A 23,126-nucleotide genomic window follows, 5' to 3' on the forward strand; every position below is an offset into this window, starting at 1 on the left:
TGCTTGAAAAAAAAAGTATAGGTACTTGAGGATTCGTTCAAACAATAAACAAATTCGCTGAAACAGATTTTTTTTTAAATTATTTTGCAACTGTGGTTTCAATATTTCTGTTTGTTCATGATCGGAATTAATATCAGTGGAATCTTGAAGCTTGTGAAATTTGATGAAATCACATGGAGTGGAATGGAAATCCGGTGAAAATCATGTCGTAAGGATCCTTGTGCAATATCGTAGAGTCTTATAGAATATACGAATGGAATTCTGATGATGAAATCCCACAAAGTCTCGAAAATTCCACGAATTCTTTTTCAAGTCTCAAAGTGACACGCAATTTCCGAAAGTCGAATTGATTGAAAACTAAACTTTTATTTTATGGCTTGATTTAAAGAATTCAGTTATTGAGAAGAATGATTACAAAGGTATGGATTTTTTTCTGTACATAAATTGATTTGCAAAGTTGTTTGTTCTGTCTTAGACAACATTGAATTACTGTACAGTTTTTTGTTTTGCATTTTTTTTACAGTTGTTTGACCGAAGAATAATTTTTCGTTTGCATTTCTTGCAAATACGTAAATCACGGTAACGAGGATCTTGTCAATGTTTTTTTTTTTCCTCGACAAGATCAATTACTGTCTTGAATAATGCATCGAGACATAGGTATGTATACATAGATTCCGAACATGGATTATACAGGGATTAGATTTTGGCTTTGATCAGTTTAGTACTTTCTCAATTATTTAAATAACAAAATTCCAATACATAAAATAAAAATGATATCTTGAGAATGGCTGAATGGATTTGAATGAAATTGGTAACGTGAGGTTTTTTGGGTCACCGATAACGAACCGAAGGTCAGAATTCCAAAATTTGTAATGTCGGATCCATTATAGTGGTTGGAAATTTAAAAAAAACGTCATATTTTCATGTAAAATAGTAACCGAAGGCTCTAAAATCGTTGATCACGAATCTGACTTTGTAGTTCGAAATTCGAATTGGATATTGTCCTTTTTTTCTCTGTATAAACTTGGAACCTGCAGTGTGAGAATGGGAAGTTCGAGGGCTGGCTCGTGGCCAGTCTAAAGCCGCTTGTTGTCTTTCAAATTACTTGAAAATAAAAGAAATTGTATTCGAGGTTGAATTTGAATATCGCATAACTAATTGAAACTGTACATCAACTAAGCAATCTCCAATTCCTTAGCAAAGTAACTATCCTTTTAACAAATTTCTGTAGCTGCAAATTCTAATCTTGATGAGTTGTGAGATCGCAGAGCGTCGGATCTGGCAGCGACGGATTCAAATTAGGGCCGCGTTAATTGCCCCGGGATTGCGCAACGTTTAATTACACGACTCGGATCGCGTCCGGCGGATTAGTGCATTGCAGCTCATTGCAGCCCGAAACTGGCGCATCGGGGGACGCACGGAAGACGATACAGTGCAGAGACAGAGTTGACAAATTACGTACTCGGCCACGTGTCGAGCCGCAAAGTCACGTGACTTTGACACCCACCCGCGCTTCGACAGCTTCCGACTTTTCCCGCCAGAGAACGCCAGCGACTTGAGTTAGAGACGGGTGTTGCAGATTCGAATGACGATCCCTAAATGACGATTTGACTCATTTTTTTGCAACTTATGTTCGATTCGATCGTTTCGATCCACGTATGAGACAACTTTTTAGAATCGATTATTCCAGACTTACATTCAATTGTTGAGATGTCGCTGGCAATTTTTATTTATTTTTTTTTTTTTGCGGAATCGGGCCTTGCAGATGTCAATGTTGATGTTTTAAGAGGAATTATGATTATCCCGCGAATATAGCGAGCGCTATAAATAAACAAAGGATTGAAAATACCTGTTTTTACAGAATAAATGTAGTTGTGGGAAGGTTATGCGGACTAGACAAGTGGAACTCAGTAATCTTGGGGTTTCTGGGATCGTTAAAAACGTGGCTGACGTCAAAATTTCAAAATTCAGAATTCAAAATAGCGGATCCAATATGGCGGACTGAAAATATAAAAATTGATCCTGTTCGCTGATACTTGATCCGCTATTTTAAATTTTGAAAATTTCTCAGATTGACCCTATTTTTGAGATCAGTGACGTCGACAATCTTTGTACAAAAATGTACGCTTCCAAGGGTTAAAATTGACAAAACCTCGCTTATCGTTAACGAAAATCACAGTTCTTTGAAAATTGTTAACGATTTTCTTTGCGTTGGATTTAAAAAATTTCAGTATGCTTTGGGTTATTGCGGTTTATTTGAACTAGCTCAGCGATTCCAAACATCGATTTTTTCTAAAAACGCATCGTTGAACCCTATATTTTTTTTGTTCCTTTTTCTATTTTTTAAAAGCGGTATCCACTATTCAGCTTCTTCTCTCAATGACCGAAAATCCAGAAGCCATAAGCAAGTAGTTCCAAAGGTTTTGGAATAGAATAACAAACGAATCGGGATAAAAATAGAGATTCTATGTAAACGTTTTTCCTTCACCCCTGAATATATGTATACACATGTATACGTATAATATAATCACCGGCAATCTGCAATTTTTCTAAGAAAATTCTCAACTTTGCCTATTCAAGTGCCGTATCACACAGATGAGCCAACCGCATTTACTCGGTATCAGTTTATCCTATTAAACTTGAAAAAATAATTCTCAAACGATTCTGTTATTTGTAAGGTTTTCTTTTATTCGACTTTTCCTTCGCCGTTCGTCTCTTTGACGTTTAAATCATCGAGCTATAATTATCCTGTCCGCATTTCAGGGTCTCCTTTGGCTCTAGCAAAGGATCGATGGTCGAGACACTCGTCTATGAGACACCCGTCCAAGAGGAGCCGGAAAATAACCATTTTCACGAGCACAATGGACGACTACCAACACCGAACACCTACGGCTCGGCGGCTCTCCTCGTCGCCCCTGAAACCGAGTAAGTATAATTATGAGGATTACACAGGTCTGCAAATAAATAATTTTTATGGGTTTTGGTAAATATTATGTTTCGAGTTTGCCGAATTCAAAAATTACTGCCATTTTCCTCCGTCGCGTGCAGTATTATTGCAAAATACAAGGTGTTTGCGTAAAAAAAAAACACATAAAAATAATGAAAGACACCACCGTTTTATTACAATTAACTAAACAATATTTCTTATAAAATTAAAAAAACAATTTCTTTACGAAATGTATTTAATATTCCGTGTTCATTCTTTTCGCCTCTGAAACCTTTTCTTTTTCTCTTTGGTACACATCCGAAGACGATTTACGCTTTCCACTTTCTCTTTCCCTGTTTGTATTTATTCTCGAGTCTCGCTCCAACTTATATTAAATGGAAGTAAGAAATCCCTTTTTTGCATAGGATTTTTAGAATCACGAATCGGATATCGGATTTCGAATTAAACGAGAGTTTCACTCTAAATGAAGCTACAAACACGAGGTAAAAAAAAAAAAAAAAAAACGTGGCGTGACGTGATGGATCTTTTTCAGTATTTTTCCCGGTTTCAGTGAGTGAAAATCTATAAGATACAGTATAAAAAACCTGTGGAATTCTTTAGATGCAAATGTCATCAATTAGCTGAAAAAGTTATTGTCTAGGAAAAATCTATCACCAAAATCTCGAACAATTTAATTGAAACATTTATTTTTCAACTGTGACAAAAATAATTAAATGAAAAAAAAGAAAACTAGGCAATAATTACACCTATCATTATACTTGAGGAATCTGTTGAACGAAGAATACAAATTAGAGAATATGGTGAAAAGACGTTATAAATATCGAATCACGTGGAATGAGGCCCTCTTTGTCCCACTTTTCACGATGACGGATGAGAAATGATGGATCGTTCAGTCAGTCAGTCAGTCAGTCAGTCAGTCAGTCGGTCGGTCAGGAGGGAGAAAATCAACGGCTGCGCACATCGCATGCTGCATGGATATTATATATATATATGGGGCATTCCATTACGGCAATTCGTCTGCCATTAAATATCATGCGCAGAGCAACGATTGTTCTTCTGCCGCTTAACTAAACAAGAATTATTGTTTGTTGTTTTTTCTTACAAGTTGAAGTATTCATTTTTGAGGCATAATGGGTGGTCAATACTCATGGTTCGATTAATCTGTTGATAAATTCATATCGGACACGAGTGATAAGAGGACATTAAAAAATAAAGAAATGACCTACATATTTACTCCTGCAGTAATAATCGTTCATTATCGTATTATATATAGATTATAGATTGTAGACGAGGAAATTCGATGGATCGTTTCTCTTTCTTTCTTTCTCTCTCTCTCTCCTCACCCTCTGACGATAAACAAAATTTACGAAATGAACACAACTCGAAAGGGAAAAATATACTTATATATATATTTTTTTTTTCACTATTCAAATGTGAAGACTATTTTCGTTATTGCAAACAAGGATTATTCCTGCTCAATAAGACGCAGTGCAATCAATTATTTCATATCACCGTGGCACGTTGCACTCCGACCAAGGTAATCGCGTATTACAGACTGACTTTATGCACGTAATTACTTATTGGACGTAAGGTATTAATTACATCGATATCTTTACTTCGACCTATACAAAGTAACAAAGTAGATCTCACGATCAGTTGGAGTTAAATCTAATCGCACACGTATTTTGCGAACCAATTATTGCGTAATTTCAAAGGAATCTTCGTATTATTATTAAACATTAAATTATAATATATAATCAATAAATTATTGACGATTATAATAATAAAGGATGGATATAGGTGTTGAGTATATTTGTTATTGGTATCGATATTATGATATCTTATAGAAGATGATTTGTACGCTTTTCATGTGGGTCTACGAGTTGTTGCACACGTATTTCGAGCCTGCATCATAACCAGCAACAGAACCGGTTCGAAAAATACCAACGTTATCTTACGCGCTGCCAATCTTCTTTCGTTCATTTTACATACATGTATACCTACGAATGATTCACGATTGTAAATAACACGGTTGTATTATTAAACCCGTAAGCCGTAACTCACTCGCTGCCGGATTACATGCACTCAAAATGCCGAAGGATTTTTTTTTCAATCGTATAATTTGTTCGATTTATACCTTATAGATTATTTCTTAACGTTTATTTCTTTACCCCAGAATTCCTATACTTTATTCTATTCTTTAAAAAAATTACCGCATGCGAAATAGAGAAAGAAAAACTATGTTATCTTTATCTCTCGGCGTTTTTGTAATTATATTCAATATATATATATATATTTTTTTTTTTTTGCTGTTGTTACGTAACGTATAAAACTCGCATTACAAAGAGATGTAATTTATTTTTTGAATATCCGTTGGCAAGATCGCGAAAGAAAAATTTGTACGTAAAGAGAAGTTTTTCAATCAAACACCTATTGGAAAAGTAAAAGGATAACAAGAACAAGAATAAGAAGAAGAAAAACGAGTAGCAGGGAAGGAGGATTGCGCAACGTCCTCCGGATTCTATAACACGGAATTCTACAAACTTGTTTATAGTAATTTAATTAAACTTCGACTGTCGGTCTGTATGGATCTATACATGTATATATATCATATATATATATATATATATATATATCATATATACATGTATATACACGTATATCCTCCGGGTTTCAACTCGATTAAGACTTTCGTTTGAACTAGATCAGGCAGCGACACGACTGCGTTCCGAACTGCGATATAATATACCTCACCTGCCGTCTATCTGAAACTCGTTTAAGGGGGTGTCCTAGTCGATTTCGACGTTGACGTATGTAATATATTATCTTATTTTTCTGCGTTAAAGGAATATTTGTTATAGTGTTTTCGATCAGAATTACGTATAGAATGGGACTGTTAAACCCTTTTTTGCGTTTCAGATACGTGGAGATCGATATTTTTAGATATACAGCATTAAACTCATCGGTAATTTACGATGATCGTGTTTCTACCTCGAGAATGAATGAAGAAAGAGCTGAATCAGATTCCGATTCGGTAAACGGAGGGTAAAGGGTCTATATTAATTCTATAGTATGAAAAAGCTACTAATTTTACTATGACAAATTTGTTTTTTCGACAGTGTAACCTGTTTTTATTCAAGTCTTGGGGGGGGAATATACCATACACACTTAACGAGGTCATCAATTCAATAGCTGAAAATCAATATTTATATCATAAAAATTTGAATGACCGAGTATTTTTTTGAAATGATTTGAATTCAATAATATTTTATTGATTTCTATGGATACCCCAATAATAATATCAATTCATTATTTGTGATTCTATCGAATCCGGAAGTCAATGAAAATCGTGTAGAAATCAGGGGTAATATTGAAAACGAATAAAAATTATATAACAAGGTAAAAATCTGTAGAAATCACTCGAAATCAAAGTAAATTAATTGGAAACATTCAGTTTATAATTTGCAAGTGAACGGCTCGTCGGAATTTTGACGTTTATTCGTTAGACTACCGAAAGTTGATTAATTCGAAGTAGAAGAATCTCGGTATTGTCTTTTCAACCTCTCGTTAACGCTTTACATCTTCCAAGACCATCAGAACAGTGTCGATTCAGAGTTTTCTCACAAGGAAGATCTCTCCAATTTGATATCTTTTGTAACATGATGTATTTGACTAAAAACTATAAGCGCCAAGTATTTTTTTTTTTTTCTCTGTTTCTGAATCGATAAAATTACATTTTTCATTTCTCGTTATGAGAAAAATTTTCCAGTACGATCGGTTAAAAAAATACCATGTTCTTGTGGTTGAAACTGTTAAATCGTCCCTCTACATGCCTTACTTCGGAGGATGGTTCTACCCCGTTGAAGTGTTGAATGGCTTATAAAAAAAAAGAGAGACGCGTTGCTAAGTTTTCAATCCGCTATAACGTATTAAAAATGAAATCGAATCTGTGATATCAAACTGGGATATCATCCTCCTTGCCAGAGGTAAGAAGATGAGGAAGAAAATGCGTCCATAGACGTGAATCAAACAGAAGGGTGGGGTACGTACAACGTAGAAGACCGTGAGGTGGCGCCGCGTGGCCAAATTCCGAAGCATCAACAACACGCAGGCGTGGTTGAACGTTACGGAGCAAAAGAGCCTCAGTCCGACCCTGCAGGTCCGACTTGACGCTGTACGTGGTGGTCGTATTGTGAACCCCGTCTCTCCCCTCGGTTCGCCAAAGCAAACGTCGCGCGTTTCGTTAGTGTGTACGTGTAAAAATTCACCGCGATAAGGAGAAAATAATCGTTTGTGCAAAAAAAAAAGAACACGAAGAAGAAAAATAAAAAATAAAATTGTCATTCTCTCAGCAGTCGATACGCTAATTTGTTTCGCAATATTATAACCATACACTTCTCGATACTTGCTACACGTAGTATTGCATCGGTGCTCGATTAATCTCGTGTGCTCTCATATTTTCCTTCCTCTTCCCTCCCCCTCACCCCCCACCCCCCTCTTGCCCCTTTTCCCTCTCTTTCTCTCTCTCTCTCTCTCTCTCTCTGACCATCCACCCCTACCCAAAACTTGACTCTGACCCCTCGGCTCCTCGGTTTTTGTTCTCTCCTGTTTATCCCAGCGAAATTAATATCTCTGGGTCAGTGCGAAGAACCGACGAATTCATCGGGTGAAAAACATCGTCTCTCTGATCTACAGGCCGAAAGTGTCGATTAAAAAAAAAAAAGAAAGAAAAACAACAAACGAACCGTTCCAGTGATTTTGGATTTCTTGTCGAAGTATTTCAAGTTTTTTCGAAACTAGGATCGTTACGTCTTCTTTGAGGTATGTGGGATGCTATTATCGGTTTTTTTAATTATTAGAACGAAGAGATTTTTATTTATACAATAGCGACAAAAAAAAAAAACAACTCGATTGCTCTCCAATTTACGAGAGTGAACGAGTTGTTTTACATTCAGGGCTATAATTCGTATTTCCGGTATCATATGTTCTGATTGTTTATTCATTCGGTATCGTTGAGTTATGTCGGTACAACGTATTTTATATGCATAAGCCACAGGCCTGCAGGCTCACCGAAAGTTATCTGATGATACTCGCCATCATTGAATTTACACGCTTTGCGTTCTCACTCTTTCATACATCGTTGGATTTAATTTTAAGTTATATCAATTTCCTGCCTATAACTTTCGGGAAAATTCCATTTATTGGAATAGAAAGAATGAACTGGGTTCGAGTTTCCAAAGTGACGCCAGTTCCCAACCGCCTATTGCCGGAAACCTTCCTTCGAATTTCGTGTTTTATGTCCAGGGCTGTCAGATTTGAGGATAAAAGCTCAGCATATGCAATTCACGAATCGGCTCGAGTTTTATTTTTCCTGATAATTTGAGCCTCTGGGGATTTTTTCGCCCCAGCAATTCGTGGAGGGCAGGAAAAATTCGTTGGGTTGAAACGAACGGGACGGAACCGTGTTACTGAAACGCGTGAAATATCACTGCAAGGTTGCCATGGATACCCGCCATCTTGACACACAATTCGGTCACCCCTTCATTGTCCTTTCTTTCCTGGATTCCCGTTTCTCCCGTTTCTCGTTCCTCCTACAAGGCGAAAAAGGGAGCTTCTTGCTTACGAGGAATGTCATTGTTGGCTCATGGTAAAAAACAGATCGCTATCAAAACCCGGTACAGTTTTGTAAATTATCTTCGTTGTAAATAGTCCGCAGAAGGTGTTAACCGACGTTTCACCTGTTGGTCAGATATCAGAGAAGAGGAATTTTTAAGGATTCAGGGAAATTTCTTGCTTGATGATTTTTCAGCGGGATTTTTATTCTTCCCCAAGTACTGAGAGATCGAATTTTATGTAATCTTTTTACTAAAATTCTGACGATGTTAAAACTGTTTTTTTTTTTGTATGTACGCTGGAAATTTATTCAGGAATTTAGTAACGTCCTCATATTTACTCGACTTGAATCTAACTCTTTTCTAATGATTTTTCCACGCGCATCTAGTTGCATCGAGTCTAATGAATAATTTGTTCGCATTTTTGTATACATTGCGTACAACATGATTTTGTTGAAAGCGATGCGTAATTTCGTTGTATTGTATAAACGTTCGACGATCGATCGGAAAAGATTCGACTTCGCTTTTCTTCGTTCTGTACACTTTTTCTTGCCTCATTTATGTTTTTGCAGCACGGAAATTGCGACAACTTTCATGCCACTTGAGGTGTATTGTATTTCTCACGTGCAGTATCCTCGACACATACCGTTAATGGTCTTCCCGGCCACCGGCCGATATTGAACGCTTTCAAAAGGGCGTTACTTTACCTAGGTGTGTAGGTATATATGTATAAAGTATACAGTATACACCTGGGGTGTGTAAGTTGGATTCATTATTCATTGAAAGGAAGAATTCTAATTATTAATAATGTTAAAGTGACGTTACGCCCGTTAAGACAACAATTGCAACATCACATCCGTTAGTCAAAACGTACATATATGATAATTTTGAAGTTGTATAATCGAATGTCTACGGAAAACGTTTGATAATGAATGAAATTTGCTTTTGAAAAAGAAAATTGATACCGATCCAACATTCCGATCTCCTCATATCGATGTTACGTTGTCCGTGTTATTTAGAGAGCTTGGAGAAGTGTGTAATCAAATTTTACGATGAGCGCTAAGCTGAGTGAAGAATAATACCGTCAACATAGTCCTCAGACTTTGCCTCAATATTCATTCATCCGATTCTCAACCATCTAACGAAGTTTTATTCATCCTTTGAAAATTGTCAAAGTTTTCATAATTTTTCGTTACGTGGAATCGGTGCATAACTTCTACAAGACTGTAATGATAGATGTTTAGGAAGAATCGTTACTTCGCACTTTTAGGGATGTCTGAAAATTAGTAAACCATGATAAATAGTATACAATGATAAAAAAATAAACAAAATGTAATCTTACTTTAAAACACTGTTTGTTACCGATTTTTCCTTATAAAAGTCGTTCCAAAAATTGCGTAATATTTATAACATTTCCCTCACGTTTCGTTACGTTAACTTTGTCCTCCTGGTAAATCAGCAATAATGAGTAACGACCCACGGAGTTGAATGCTACGTCCTTTACCGTATCTTCGGTGCAACCGTTTACGCCGTCGGTTAGTTATAATAATGACCATACAACTACATGCGTACAGAGTACGGGTAAAGTCGTTAGAGCGGGTGTAAAGTACGTTTTGAAGGAGTATAGGGTGGTCGGATAACAGGAGGGAAAGGTTCGTGCCGCTCTTGAAAGCTCGTCGACAGTCATCGACCCATTGTTAAGAAAATGTCACAAATCCCACCCCGTCCTTCCGGACTTGAAGATGTAGGAACTGGGGAACTGGGCTGACGTTGCACGCCCTTTAGAAGGGTAGAAAAAGTGCATTATAAAACTTGAAGAGAGTCTATCCAACCATTGTGTGTATCATTGATGGCCTGAGGAAGGAAGTTGCAATTGTCGAGACGTTAGGGCCGCGCCTTGGTTTTCATCGATATTCGATTTCACCGTAGACTTTCTAATCTTCGGCCCTTATGTAGGTGGCTGGTTACCTATAAGAAATTGGGAACGAGGATGAGCTTAGGATTGGTGTATAGTGTTTTTCTTTGTGTGCCCGGTTCTAATGACGCCGCAACGGCCCGCGGGCCGTTTTCCATTTACCGCGATGACGGCATTCACGCTTTTGGATCCGCACGCCGTTCTGTATATATATATAGTGTACACAAATGTGTGTATATACATGTATTGTGTACACCTACCTGCCTCATGCTCGTGGACCTTGAGTCGTTGCGTCATTCGTCGCATTCGTCAAACGTTTCTGTGCGCACATGTGAACATTAAAGAAATAGATGGATCGACAGATAGATAGATATATTTATGTACACGAAAATATTAGACAATGTGGCAATGTAGCATTACAAGAAAAATTACTCTGTGATCAAGAGAGATACAGACATCACAATGTAATACAGCCACTAATGGAAAGTAAGGAATTAATCTAGAATAGTCTACACCTAACATCCAGAGAGAGAGAGAGAGAGAAAGAGAGGAAGGATTCATTCCGATGCGAACACTATAAGTTGATCGAATATTGGACGTTCTAATTTGCATCAAAGTTCATTGTTGTTGATCACAATCGCCTGGAGGCGGGAGGGGGGGGTCTATCTAACAAGTATTTATTGGTCGTTCAATCTGACGCGCGTCGGAACTTCCGAAGCCATTTTATCGGAGGTTATTTTTGACCTGACTGATGCTGCAGAATCGACCGCCGGCATGATTAATATTATACCCGTGTTATACCTACATTATATTATCGTATATGTGTACCATCAGACACGTAGATTAAACTACAGACTCTCTATATTTGTCAGGAATAAATAAATCTTGGTCGTGAGTGAGCGATTCCATACCCACAACTAATTTTTCTTCAAAGCATCCGGTGGTATGGAGGAATAAATAAATTAATGACGCGATCATCATTTATCATTATAGTGTTGGAATCATCTGAATACCGGTGTGCCTAATCCACAGATTCAAAAATTGTAGGTACTGAATCATCACCCATTTCTCTTGGATGATTTTTGGAGTCGATAACAACTATCCGTGCATAATATCCGTACAACTATATCCATTGGTCCTTTTTTTTTTTGCTGCTCAGAGAAGGTAACTATTGAGATACTTTTATGACATCTATTGTTGTCGAAGTCGCCTGCTGCGCGAACGGCTGTGGCTGACTGGCAGTGAGAAAGGAACCTCTGGCGAAGCGCGCGGCACGACGCAGGCGAATGAATATATGTACACGTACACGTGAAAGTGTGTATAAAATATATGCAGAGGAGCGAGGAGAGAGCACAGCACCGTCATGCAAACCGCTCAGGAGATGGTTTTTTGGACTACCTACGGTCACAAAACCCGTCCTCCTCTTTCCCCCTTCGGTGGATGGATATGGAGAGCGGTCGAGGCCACGACAGGATTCGAGTCATGCCTCTGTTCACAGTTTTTCGGTGCCGTCGGACTCACGAACCCAGAGGAGAGATGCATTGGCCAGAGAAAAGAAGAGAGGAGAGACCGATGTTGTACGGTTAACGAACGCCGCCATGCCATCTTCTCGTCTTCCCATCCAATGATCCACCGGAGTCGAGATACTGCTGCGGTGTCACACTTGGGTAGAGCCTTCTTACACCTCTCTAGAAGTAAACCCCTCAGTGGACTTATCGACTCATCGCGAGCTGATTCTCGCGTATTGAGAGCATCCAGAGATGGATTGCAAAGAGCGACCACATCGTCGTGGAGGTCTTCGTCTTGTTCTGATCTTCTTCTTGGTATTCAGGTTGCACCTACAACGCCCAATGATGGTACGGAGTTGACTCTCTTCCATTGGTGGTGGATCCAACTTCTCCTGATCACACCTACAGGTGTTGGCCGTTTGTCTACAGCTGGCTTCCGGTTCTACGTCTAATATGTATACCTCTGCGTGTGGATACCAGGTGTTACATCATCGGAAGCCGGTTGGTTCGGTTTGACAGAACCTGACAACCAACTCATCCCGGCAACGATCCAAAGCCTGTCCACCACCACTGACGGTGCCTTTGACATAAAGCACGCGTGCACGGATGTGACGCAAGGACAATGGACAAGGATAATTGCATGTCGGCACGTGACGCATTCCCCTGTGAGCTTATACTGTGGCCTAGACACGCCCTGGGTAACTCAAGGTCGAATATCTTGCTCGCTAGGTATGCAGATATGCAAACGTTATGCTTCCTGTTCGCATGCGTCTCTATGTTTCAGTGTCTTTAGAGCACGAGCTTCGACGTAAGCTTCGCATTCCGTTGACAACTACCCGAGAAACGTACTTGAATGTTGTTGGAAAGGTATTTTCGAACGAATCTAAGATCAGGATGGTGAGAAATACGTATTCACGTCTCTTTTGTCACGTCATAAGACAATGAATAGTTCTTTAAATCGAGCTCATTTGAAGTGTCATGATACTTTGGGTTTTCTGACGGTGAAAGAGACCGTCTGGAAATTTCTAAACAATTAACACCTGATCCTCAAGGATAATTTATTCGCAGAATTCCACGAGCATTGTAGGTACTGGTGAACGTTTGATGTATAATTCCAAATATTTTGAGCATATGGTGTGAATGTACCGGTGATTCTACTTGATAACGGTTCTCAACGCTGAATTTCCGACTATCACGGGCTAAGTCTAATGGAGAGGGGGAATATCTTGCCGGCTATCTTTCAAGGTGGTATAATTGAATTTCCTCGTCAATCTAGCCTAGCTATCATCTGTAATCGTCGCTGCTGGCAACCGAGGGTTCTCCTTGCCTCTGCGCTTTCGTCACTACGGTGCAACCCGATGTGACCGTGTACAATGTACCTACCTACATAAATGCATTACGAGTGCAGAAGATGCTAATTGTAACCGTCGAGTGGATGGGATGAGGAATTGAGCACTTGATCTCAATTTCGGCTCATTAGAAGCGAAATTCCGCAGACGGTTGGACTGTTATCTTTCAATGCTCCAAGGCTTAATTGCGCTGGGCTCGTTCCTTATCGCCGATCTGAACATCAAACGGCGTCGATGGTCCTTGAAATTCGTTAACTGGTACTCGAACCTTGAACACATCGACGACCAACGGACTGTGAGGGAGTACGGGGCAAGGAACGGAAAGAGGAAAGAGACCATCTCAGAGTCTGTCTCAGAGGAACTCGAATGATGTAATCTAAATTGCAGCAATTGAGCACTGCTCGTACCCCGCGTCGTCTGTCGTCTCGTTTAATGCTTCGCGTGGGTGTTGACAGTGTCGCTCAATCCAAAGTGGAAGCCGGAATCCAAATTCCCAACTCCCAAATCGACTGTCGTCCTTATCCTCCAGGTATTCATTTATATCGGCGATGACAAAGCCAGACTGGAAAAAGATTATCTTTATACGTACAGGCTTCGGGCCCTTTTCTTCATCGTTCAACCGTCACGCTCTGGTACTCGTTTAATTCATCTCGCACATTGTGATTGGGAATGAACAGTGACTGCGAGGAGGAATCCGTGACTCAGAGAATCTCTCTTGCGGTAACAAATTCTTTAATTATTCACCGTCTATGTCGCAGAAGGCAGGCGAATTTAGATTTATGAGCTTGAAGTGGGCGTACTTGTGGGCTTGTTACAAACTTCGCATACCTGCAAATTATTCCGATTATAACCTGATTCCTCAGAATTTTCGAAGCTCTTTTTGTCTTACGTTCAATTAAACTTTGGACTCCATGTTTTGTTTTTATCTTTTTTTTTCGACTCCGTACGTAAGTACATCATGCGCATTAGAGATTCGACCGGGTAATTTAATTCTCATTGCCAACAGTCGCCACAGCTCAAAGTCAAGCTGTATCTCGTATTTAGGATCACTATAGGATTTACCGTAAACGAAGTGTCTGAAAGACTTTGGATAGTTGCCAGCGGTGTTCACGCGTTCTATGAAGAACAATCGTGCAATACAAATATTCAAGTATGAAGAAACAAAGAACTCGGGGACTTGGTTCTAGCTCGTTACTGGAGTCATAAAATCTTATAGCTACACCGCAGAGTTCTCCAATGTTACTCGTTATACTTTGACGATGGAACGTATGCTTTTGACCGTTCATTGCCCTGACTCAGAAGCTTGTGATATCGGTCGAAGTCTAAGTCAAAACGATACGTGGTCCAGATAATCTTGATGTCAATGGGAAAACACGACACTGTTTGTCACGCGATTCACGTCTCCGAAGGATGTTCAACGAGTTTAATTTCGCGTGTTCCTGACATTGCTATTCTGCATATTACAAACCAAAGAGTGCTTGGCATTCTCAATTGCACGAGTAGAGTAAACTTCGAGCAAATAATGGCTTGAGATTGTTATCGCTTGGTACTCAGATGTGATTCACCAACGTCTACGACTACGGTTCAAAACGTTGTTTAGCCAATGACAGAGTTGCGTCGAAGTGTCGATTCGGTGAGAAGTATGGCTCGACCGAAGTTCGACACGACGATATGCTGTGATAATAAGAAAAATTTGCGAAACCATTCGACGTTGCCTGAACGGACATGGATACATATCTCCGTGCGACAATCCGCCATCGGTTTTCCCTCTTCTGTATACAAACTCTACTGACCGTATAACCGATAAAATAAGGGCAGCTTGGCGCCGTGACGACGAGATCGATGCGACGAAGTGCCCCAACCCCAACCGCAAACCAGATCCAGCGACATCGGGTGTACGCGTGCGTCCGTAATGCACTCAAGTTCTCTTTCCCTCTTCACATGCGAGACCCGCTAAATGGTCTCACCTTTCCTACGATACAGATAAGAAAGCTGCCGGCTATGACTGGACAAAGACGATTTTTGCGTACAGCGGCGACCTTTTCTTTCTTTTCTCTTTTTTTCTTTACTCGACGTTTTCAGCACTTATACCTCTCGTTATCACGCACGCGTATCGCTTGTTATTTCTGCAGCGCAAATACGTGCGTACCTACTTGATTTGTGGAATCTCAATACTGACGTCACTTTGTCTCTCAACAGTCACGGTATCGAATACATACTCGAAGTTATACTCTGCGGTGTAATCGCAACCGTTTACGTTACGCGTTAAAACGTCGATGTTCTCATCGATGCGCGTAACGTATTGCATCGGCTATCTTCATCCTCTGTTTATTCATACTGTTTACCTACCCTTTCTTACAACGTATGCATGGGATGCTTTGATATGTTTCAGCGAGGGCCGAGAACGAGTCAGGGTATCACTTCTTGAACCGACGCCTTGCCCGTCAACACCGGGCGTCCTTTTGCTCGAACCGACGTCGGACCTCGACGATCACCTTAACACGCATCTCACAATGGCCACCAGTCCGGTCGAACTTCTTACCACCCACACGGAGCACACAACACCCACCTATCACACGCAAATCAGGTACGCATCATCAAACGACCGTCATTGCCATAAAAGAGTAAAAAAATTTCAAAAGTTCTCCTGACTTTGATGACTTGAGCTCAACATCGTGAGAACCTTTAAGGCTTAATACAAAAGCATATTTTCTCTAATTTAACAAAAAAAAATATATATATAATGGAAGAATTATTTTGTTAAAACTTACGGCATATGAAAGAAGAATATTTAAACGATATTTCATAAAATTTGCATTGAAAAATTTTGGTCCCGGTATTTTTGCGGTGGACACGATAACTCGTGCTAGCTATATTTGAAAACAAAAAACCAAATATTTTCTGTTGGTAGCTGAGTAAACTTGTAGTTGGATGAAGGATTGAAAAAAAGAATTGAAATTTGAATTTTTAGCAGAGTCGTATGCATATAAGTACAATTTTCGGTAAAATCCACACCATGTATTGCATTGTAAAATAAATTGTGATCGAAGAAAAAAAAAACCTTCGTCGAATTACTAGTTAATCCTATCTAGAAGAGGTGTGCAAAATTTCCACCGACTTGAGAAATATACTTTTGAGAAAAGAACGATATACGGTCGAGTCTAATGAGAGGAATTTCCAAAAAGTCTCTCTCTCACTCTCTCTCTCTCTCTCTCTCTCCTGAACCTTTATTCCAATCGATTTGAAACTTTGGGAAAATATTTTTGACATGTCGTACTATGAGACTAAAAAAAAAAAAAATGTAAAACGAAATTTTCAAACCCGTGTAACTCCTCAAAAACTAGCATATTTTGGGTAAGTTTTAACAATAATAACAAGGATTGAAGATTTATCACAATCATTTTTTCCCATGTTTCACCGCGTACCGTGAAAATCATCTTAACATACCGAGTTGTAATATTTTTTTATTTATTAGGTGTAGGGTAATAAAGATTTGCTCCTAATAGATAACCTCTGATAAGAAGGCTGAGCCGCGTAACGGCAATCGAAGATAGAACTCTGCCAGTGCGTCGTTTCGCGGTTTGCCTTCCGATTTTTAACCACCGTTTCGCGGCTTTTTATACAAACGTAATTCATGGTTGCCGTTTCAACGGTACCAGCAACTTTATCGCGGAGGAAGTCTCGATCTAGCCAAGCCGCGAATCTTTGGCCTTCGGCACAGATCTCGGTGGTCGGTCCAACAGCCTTCTGTCGCCCTTATCGCATCCGCACCTCGTCTACTTATCGGCGTAACCGCGGCTATCGCGACTTTATAGAAGTATAAGTGTAGGTGGTGACAGAAATAACGCTGTAGGCGCTACGTGTTTTACTAATTAGGTGCAAATTTTTCATGCGAACAGGAACATTGATTAAATAACCCGCGGAAAATTTACCCGAAGGGCAATTCTTCCGTTTCAAAATAGTTTGCGATACTCTTTTAAAATGAAATCAAGCGTGATTTGTGTAACCTGAAAATCAATCTTGTCGCTTGACATTTTTTTATTTATTTTTTTTTTTATTTCACGTCTTCTTAACTATGTTTGGAAAAACGGTATAATGAGAATTATATGATGGATCGCACATGTGTTACGTATAGATTAACTCGATGAGGGATTTTTTCGAATGGCGTGTCAGGAGGGTAAACGGAATAGGGTGATTTTGAAGAATCATAAACCGCTGGAAGTGAAGAAAATTTCCACCTTGTGTGGAAATATGAACATCCATACGTAATAATAGCGAAGAAGAGAAAAGTATAGTCGGAAATAGGGTATTATAGTTTCCGGTTATTCTCGCCTTTACGCAATACAAACATGTATATGTATACATATATATATGGGACACCGGGTTTCCCTCTTTGGACCGCAACATAAACCGAGAAGTGTATCCTACATCGGAAAAAATAAATTGCGGTCGTGTATGTCCGAGGTATACACCTACCTATATACCTACACGTTTGTAAAACGCGAGTTTCTCGCATTGTGGTTAAATGTCAAATGATATCGCGTACTCACGTGTATATATATATATATACACAACAAGATACTCTGCGTCCACGACTTGAAATTATATGTATATCGTATTGTTCCCCGGCGATTATATGGAAGAAAAGAGCAAAACATATACAGAGAGAAAGTTTGCGATGAGCGTAAAATATCCGTACATCGATAAGGTAAATGTACCAGTTATTAACCCTGTCCCAATGATCGATCTTTTTTGGTTGTATCCGTTTGATCCTTGGTTCTAATATTAGCAAAAAAAATAAATAAATTTGTAGTGTCTAACCCTCTGGAAATTGGAAATTCACAATTTGTGTCGTAGATTTATAATTATGGAAAATAAAAGGGTCATTAATTGGTTCCAAACGTGTCAATAACTGGTAGACTTACTTTAATAGCTATCGGATTAAAAACAATATTTCGAGAGACTCTCGGGATGCCAGGGTGAAGCGGGAAACAAATTTCTCGGGATCGATGCAGCAGCAGAGCACCCACTGCCGTGCATCATGGGACGGTTTTAGGTGCGAGGGCGCCAGGTGGACGAACAACAGCATCAGTGGTAGCACCACCTCGATGCGAAGGTTTCGTACTGCCTGCAGTTGCAGTCGCGCGGTGATACTGTAACGGTAAAGCTATCTGCGCCGCGTTCTGAAGTTTAGAAAAAACAAAATGACAAAATAATGATATCCAGTCGTCATTACCTACCTCTTCTCATCTCGAGCCATTGTCCCGCATGCAGGATATGCACAGCTTCATTGATATCCGAACATTTCATCGTGTCACTGACCCGTCATTTATACATCGTTAAAAGTTGTGGATGAATAGGAGCAAATTCATTTCAAGGGATAACCAATCATAGTTGGATTTACACGTTGCGACATTGATACAGGATACCTGGTACCAGTTTTCAACAACTATTGGGTCTGTATTGTGCAGGTGTTGAGATAAAAGTGATACCGTGAAGCTGAAGAACCTGTCGGTCAAAGATATTCCGTTTCGAAAGTTGTGAATTTTATTGTTCTTCTCGTTCGCTGTTAGGATGTGTACATTGTATACCTGTATATCCAAGCTTCGTTATACTTATATACTGGAAATGCGGTTTGAGATGAAAAGAAGTATTTCACGCGCTGCTGATGAATACTTCGAAATTATCTCACATTGACAAGAGTTTTACCAGAGACGAGATTCGGGAGAGAATTTTCAACGGTTATTTACCGTGAAGACTGAAACTAACTATCTGACGTATGTCCGCGATAAGTTGCTCTTGTTGTGTTGTTGTTGTTTTTGTTGTTAACAGTAGTGCGGGTTGTATCGGTGACAAACCATACCTTGCATAAATTCACGCGGTTACCGCATGTCCGTGCAACAAACCAGTCGGATAGCAAATTACACATCGGTATCTTGGCTCAGGTCACATGATTGAGTGATTCGGTGTTGATGCCTGGCACGTACATTTCGACCGAGAGAGAGTTGATCAGTCAGTGAACCGCGCAGTTTTTCTTCATGCAGTTAAGAACCCACATCGCCGATACTTATAATACTTACCTGTCTTCCGAGTCAGTGACTTAAATCCTCTTAGGCACTGTCAGGAATTTCGTGTTGCGGCGATGGTCAATGATTCGGAAAGCTGTATGATGGCTCTGAGACTTCATGTGACATTGAATTGTGTTCGATCCTTATCCGACCAGACAAGATGAGTCCAAACACGCGTTGTTGGCTCTTACAGTGTCCAGTTACAGTCCTTACAACGCGTGTTTCGACCTCACTGTTCCAGTAGGAAGACTTTTGGAATACAAAATTTATATTCATATTGGGGTAACATTGAAGTTCACTCTGATATTTTTTATCTGTCAAAATAATGATCGGGAGAACGTTTTTTGAAAACTTCTGACTGGATATAACCCCTTGAACGCCAAGCCAAAGACAGCTATTGGCGTGGGCGACTGTCTGTACAGAGAACCGCGCTGTTGGACTACAGTTAATTCGGTACCCCGGCGATCGAGCACCGCGTGCAATGCAGTCAATCTCTGATGAACTAGATTCAGCGAATCGAACGTGCCTTTGGTGGTTCAACCTCGATTGTATGTAACTTACTTACGCCGCGTTGTCTCTGATTGAGTATTCATGCCGCGCGATGACCTAATTGATCCGAAGTACTTATATTACCGATGGGTAACGATGTTCGAGTAGGTATCGATGCTGCTGCTGCTGCTGCTGCTGCTGTTGTTGCGATGAGCTGCATTCCGAACCTCGATTGCTACCGCGCTCGGATTTTTGCGCTCGGACGGGTACTAAATCAATATACAAATCGACTAGACACCGTTTGAACCTTCGCCAAAGTCAACAACGGTGATGAGAATTCGTTTACACGATTTCGACTTTGTCTTTTTACCATCATATTTTTTACTCCAATTTTATTCCTGACTTAACGTGGCGCGTCTCGCGGTTCTCTTTACTTTACTTTACTTTACTTTACTTTACTTTACTTTCCGGCGCCACAACGACAGCTCCAGCTGATTATCCCGGAAGCAAAGAGCCCCGGCGATGATAATTATACGACGGCAAGGTCGGGCTCGCGGCCTGTGTCAACATCCGCACCCAGCGGTTGCGTAACCATCAGCAACCCAACGACGACGTCGGGAACAACAGATAACCCCATCGAAATCGACTCGTCGCGTCAATCTTCTTTCACGAACTTCCTGTCGCTTTACAGCCGCGCTTCTCATCGACGTCTTCTCGACGATGTCAGTGTAACAATAACGCGAACACTTTTCCTCACGACAAATGCAGCTGTGAGCTGAGACTTCCGGATTATGAAACTCTGGAACCCAGTTACACCGGTAACAATCAGAACTGAATACAGTCGCCTCTTATCAGGAACGCCCGAGTCTCTGCAGGGAATCAATAGTCTCTGACAATTTCGGAGTCGACGTTATTCGACGAATTCGATAGCAGCTTCGTAAACTCGAATGCGTATTCTTTATACAGTTTAGTGATTGGCGTTCTTTCCCGATCTCGAACACTAGAATCGAAATGGTGCTATACGACTCGTGATCATTATCATTGAATGAAAATGAGGATGAAGTTAGGGACGTTACTGTGACAATGCTTGTTTAGGAAACATCGTTACTTGGGACCTTTAGAATTCTCTGAAATTTAGTAAACCATAATAAAGAAAACATGGTCGTAATTTGGAAAGTCAACTTCTTGGAAGTCGTTCTAAAATTTTATAACAACGAAGGTTTATCTGATGTTTCGTTGTGTTAACGTTACCAACTTCACGTTCGTGAATGAAAAGCTTCCAAGACGTCGTGTCTGAAATCCGTTACCAATTGGCATAGCGGACGTTCGGCGCAGGAGAGTTGGTAAACAAGTATAAACACGGCGATGAGTTAACTAACAAAAAGCCAGATCATACCCTGCCCACCACTTATACCTATACCTAATGTACTGTATTCGCGTGAGTCATTTTCCAGCCAGTCTCGTATAACCGTTCGTTCGTTCGGAATTTGCGCTGTTCATGTGCCTGGCCCACGCACTTGTGGTATATTAATATAAGCAAGGCTCTAGTTGTTCGAGAAACGGTGAAACGAATGGCCTGACCTCGACCTGGACTACTCGCGTCCTCCGGCACCACATACGGGACGAGGGGTTTTCAGGGTGTCGATGAGTTAACGTTTCCAATTCCCAATCCACTCACGAGGTCTTCGGAAGGTCGGAAGGGTTCCAAAGCTTTTGAACGTCCCGATTTTCAAACGGTCACATCGCTGATCGAAACTTTTTCTCGAATTTGGGACGTTCCAATCGAGCGTCGCGACGTTGCGACGAGCCGAAGCTGATGCTGCGTCACGGTGGGGGCGAATGAGGAGAAGGGGAACCAGTGAGTTAGGAATAGAATATCGGCGAGGAACCGAGGACAGAGGAGGAACTCCGTCCATCCCCAAGCCCACGCAACGGCGCATCGGCGCGACGGAGTCCAGTTCGTACGCGAGTTGGCATCAAGTGCGCATCTGTCCGATAAGGGAACACCTTCGTCGTGCCTTAGAACCATTCGGACAATAATTTACGGTGTCGCGGAGAATCACTTCGGTCGATTGACTTTCCTTGCACTAATTCGTTTTAATTCACGTGTCAAGAGTCAAGAGTATACCTGTACTATCGGTTTGGAGCGAACGCAGAGGTACCATTGCAGGCAGATGTTGGTACTATCTTGTGTTGGTACACCCGTAGCATCGTGCCGCGTTTTTTGACTTCGCAATTTGAAAGTACTTCGTACATCCAATTCTCTCGGGAGTTGCTTGAGTGTGATTAACTTCTACACCTGTGCATTCTCGACTCCTGTTTATGCGTGCTGTTGTTTTTCTTTGGTGTTTCGGTACAGCCGGAATCCCAAAATAACGTCTCGACACCGAGTTGTTGTAACGTTAACGAACTCTGACTCCACGATTCTGCTGCTGATGGTCCGTTCCTACGTTGTAGATGATGATGACGATGATGAGGATGATAATGCATCTTCTCAATTCGCTTCTTCAATAAAATCCTGCACTATCTACTATCGGGGTGCGGTTTTCTGGTCATCTTGATATGCAGCGAAGACACGTTTACGGGGTTATTACCCCAGTTATCCTTTAATCAACCCTACAGTCACAATCTACATTGCTGATCCCTCCGTCACATATCATTCGTTTAACCCGAAATGAAAACTACGGCTACTCATGGCGGCCACGTCTATTATGTGCTCAAGATACCCAAGGGGTGGGACGATCACAATGACAGGTAGATATTATTACAACCGAGCAATGCAGTCTTGCAGAGTCGGAACCCTTCGGTTCTGCGATGTTTACTTTACGCTTGATGCGATTAACCTACTTTTCGTGTCGCGAATCTGAACGGGTTGTTCACGCAGTCCCCGAAGCCCGAGTGTAAAGTAGCGATGGTCTGATCTGCGGAGACGTGTAATAAAAACTGATGGCTTCGCAACGCAAATACACACAGAGCACGTTATTGTAAAATGACATTCGTAGGATAGTCAGGATCGCTGACTTTGTGATGGTTTTATACTTTCAAATCGAAGGTGGCTGAAGTTAGTTACGTTACTATATCGAAACGTTGAGACAAAAATTGCTATCTCGCACCTTTAGAATAACTCAATAAGTCGAATTAACAAAATCTGAGTTTGTTCATGCTTTACATCAACTGTTTCCTAAATTTTAGGTAATCTTCTTAAAGTTTCAAAATAACGAGTTTTTCTAAACACTCA

The 23,126-nt window shown here is 40.4% G+C and overlaps 1 protein-coding gene across 2 annotated transcripts in view; it reads left to right on the top strand.

Moving 5' to 3' along the window:
* Positions 1-23,126, top strand: part of LOC124175283 — a 51,845-nt gene that overhangs the window by 22,674 nt on the left and 6,045 nt on the right. For both annotated transcript variants that reach the window (XM_046555357.1, XM_046555358.1), the window contains exons 3-4: positions 2,764-2,925; positions 15,724-15,918. In XM_046555357.1, the coding sequence (XP_046411313.1) occupies positions 2,764-2,925; positions 15,724-15,918 (357 nt within the window). The remainder of the gene's footprint in view (positions 1-2,763; positions 2,926-15,723; positions 15,919-23,126) is intronic.

The sequence above is a fragment of the Neodiprion fabricii genome, chromosome 2 (genome assembly GCF_021155785.1).
Source record: "Neodiprion fabricii isolate iyNeoFabr1 chromosome 2, iyNeoFabr1.1, whole genome shotgun sequence".
Taxonomy (NCBI): Eukaryota; Metazoa; Arthropoda; class Insecta; order Hymenoptera; family Diprionidae; genus Neodiprion; species Neodiprion fabricii.